The sequence below is a fragment of the Alexandromys fortis genome, unplaced genomic scaffold, assembly GCF_014885135.2.
Source record: "Alexandromys fortis isolate MF-2015 unplaced genomic scaffold, M_Fortis_MF-2015_v1.1 scaffold_335, whole genome shotgun sequence".
Classification (NCBI taxonomy): domain Eukaryota; kingdom Metazoa; phylum Chordata; class Mammalia; order Rodentia; family Cricetidae; genus Alexandromys; species Alexandromys fortis.
The window spans coordinates 876,752-878,834 of NW_026068218.1; the positions used below are offsets into that span (position 1 = coordinate 876,752).

General features: G+C 34.6%; 1 protein-coding gene across 1 annotated transcript; it reads right to left on the bottom strand.

Annotated features, from left to right (window-relative positions):
• Positions 1-845: 845 nt before the first annotated feature.
• LOC126493477 (olfactory receptor 150-like) lies at positions 846-1,802 on the bottom strand. The gene has a single exon (XM_050130492.1). The coding sequence runs from the start codon at positions 1,800-1,802 to the stop codon at positions 846-848; it is 957 nt and encodes a 318-aa protein (XP_049986449.1).
• Positions 1,803-2,083: the final 281 nt, after the last annotated feature.

Genomic DNA, 2,083 nt, shown 5'->3' on the forward strand with positions numbered 1-2,083 from the left:
ATCTATCTATCTATCTATCTATCTATCTATCTATCTAACTATCTATCTATCTCCTTTTGCTTTCTATCTCTAACTACTGCTGAAATATAAAGGAAATTACATCCATTCTATTTTGAAGAACTAGAACATAAATCGGCCATATTCCCATATATTAAATAGACTTGTCTATAAATATGTGCTAAAATTTATAAATATAATAAAACTGAGATGAGGAGGCAATAAAATTTTAATTGTAATGGTTACTTTTTCATTACCATGGTCTTATGCTATGCAGAAAAGTGTTGCAATATCCACAGTAATGTTGCATAAGATACCTTGTGTGTAGGATGATGGTAGAACCTGTGCTCTGCTAACACATGAACTAATATAGTGCTGTATACTATTTAATAATCAGAATTAAACAATATTCCCATTACATATCTCATTTTATTTCTATTGCTACATTTATTGAATTATTCATAGTATTTTTGAATAACTTGCTAATTGAACAAGAAGACCTATAAATCATTGAGGCAACAAAGAACTATTGCAGAAATTTATGTACATCCATTTATTTAAAGTTATGTTAGGCTTGCTTAAGCAGAGCTTGGTTCATATATGAAAACATAACCAACCAAATAAAACAGCTTAGGAAATATTTAGCAGGTGAAGTAGGATGATGTCTTGAATAAGCTCTATTATACAAAGGAGTAGCACTTTGCCATGGGTATGAAGGTGACAATCCACTTCTACCTTTGGTACATTTCTTCCAAATACCATATGCTAACAATCGTCTCACATCTAATGTTACTAATCCTGTATGTAGGCTATATCTTCCAATGAATTGCAGAACTTATACTGTATTATTAATGAAAGTCAGTCTTTCTTTTATGGAAATTCACCTTTTGTATTAATTTATTGAGAGCAACTTTGACATCTTTATTTCTAAGGCTGTAGATCATGGGATTCAACATAGGCACAACAATGGTATAAAACACAGATGACAATTTACTTTGTCCCAGGGAGCTGTGTGATGGTGGTTGAAGATACATGAAAGCTAAAGAACCATAGAAAATAGCAACAGCCAAGATGTGGGAGCTGCAGGTGCTGAAGGCCTTGAGTCTTCCCCCAGTAGAATGAATGTTGAGGATGCTGACGACGATGAAGATGTAAGAACTGAGAATGGTCACAGCTGGTACAAGAATGGTAATTGAATCAAGGGACCATGCTAGTACTTCATTGATAAAAGTACTAGAGCAAGAGAGCTCTAGTAATGGGAAATAATCACAGAAATAATGCCTTATTATATTATCCTTACAGAAAAGCAATCTCATAATGGAGATAGCATAAGCTGTGGCACTAATGAATCCCATACCATATACCCCAGCTATCATCCATAAACAGACTTGATAGGACATGGTTACCTTGTAAAGCAAAGGATTAGAGATAGCCACATAGCGGTCATATGCCATTACAGCCAACATGTAACATTCTGCAACAGCAAAAACACAGAAGAAGTAGAACTGAGCCATGCATTCTGGGTAGGAGATGACATTCTTCTCTGTCACAAAGTTTAGCAGCATTTTGGGAGTAATAACAGTGGACTGACAGCAGTCAATTAAGGACAGACCACTGACTAAATAATACATGGGTGTGTGAAGCTGAGAACTGAACATAATCAAGATGATCATGCCTATATTTCCCACAATTGTAACCAAATAGTCTCCCAGAAAGATGAGGAAAAGTGGCAGTTGAAGTTCTGGAATATCTGTTAACCCATCAAGGATAAATTCAGTCACTGTGCTTTGATTTACTTCTTCCATTCTCTTCTGGAAACTCTACATGAGAAGAAAATTTTATATAGAAGAAAAATGTGAGTGTCCATTCTCCTCCCACTCAGTAAATTTTGAAACAAAATTCAAATTTTTAGGTATCCTCAGTCAGCTGTCAACCTATTTTCTACCCAAATAGTCAGATATTTTGTAGTCCTTATAAAAAGAGGTATGCAAAGAATAATCTATCAGATGATTGCATACTTGTAACTTTGTCATAAGAACTCTGTGTTTATGTATCTATTTCCTACCAACTGCAAACCATTCTAGCA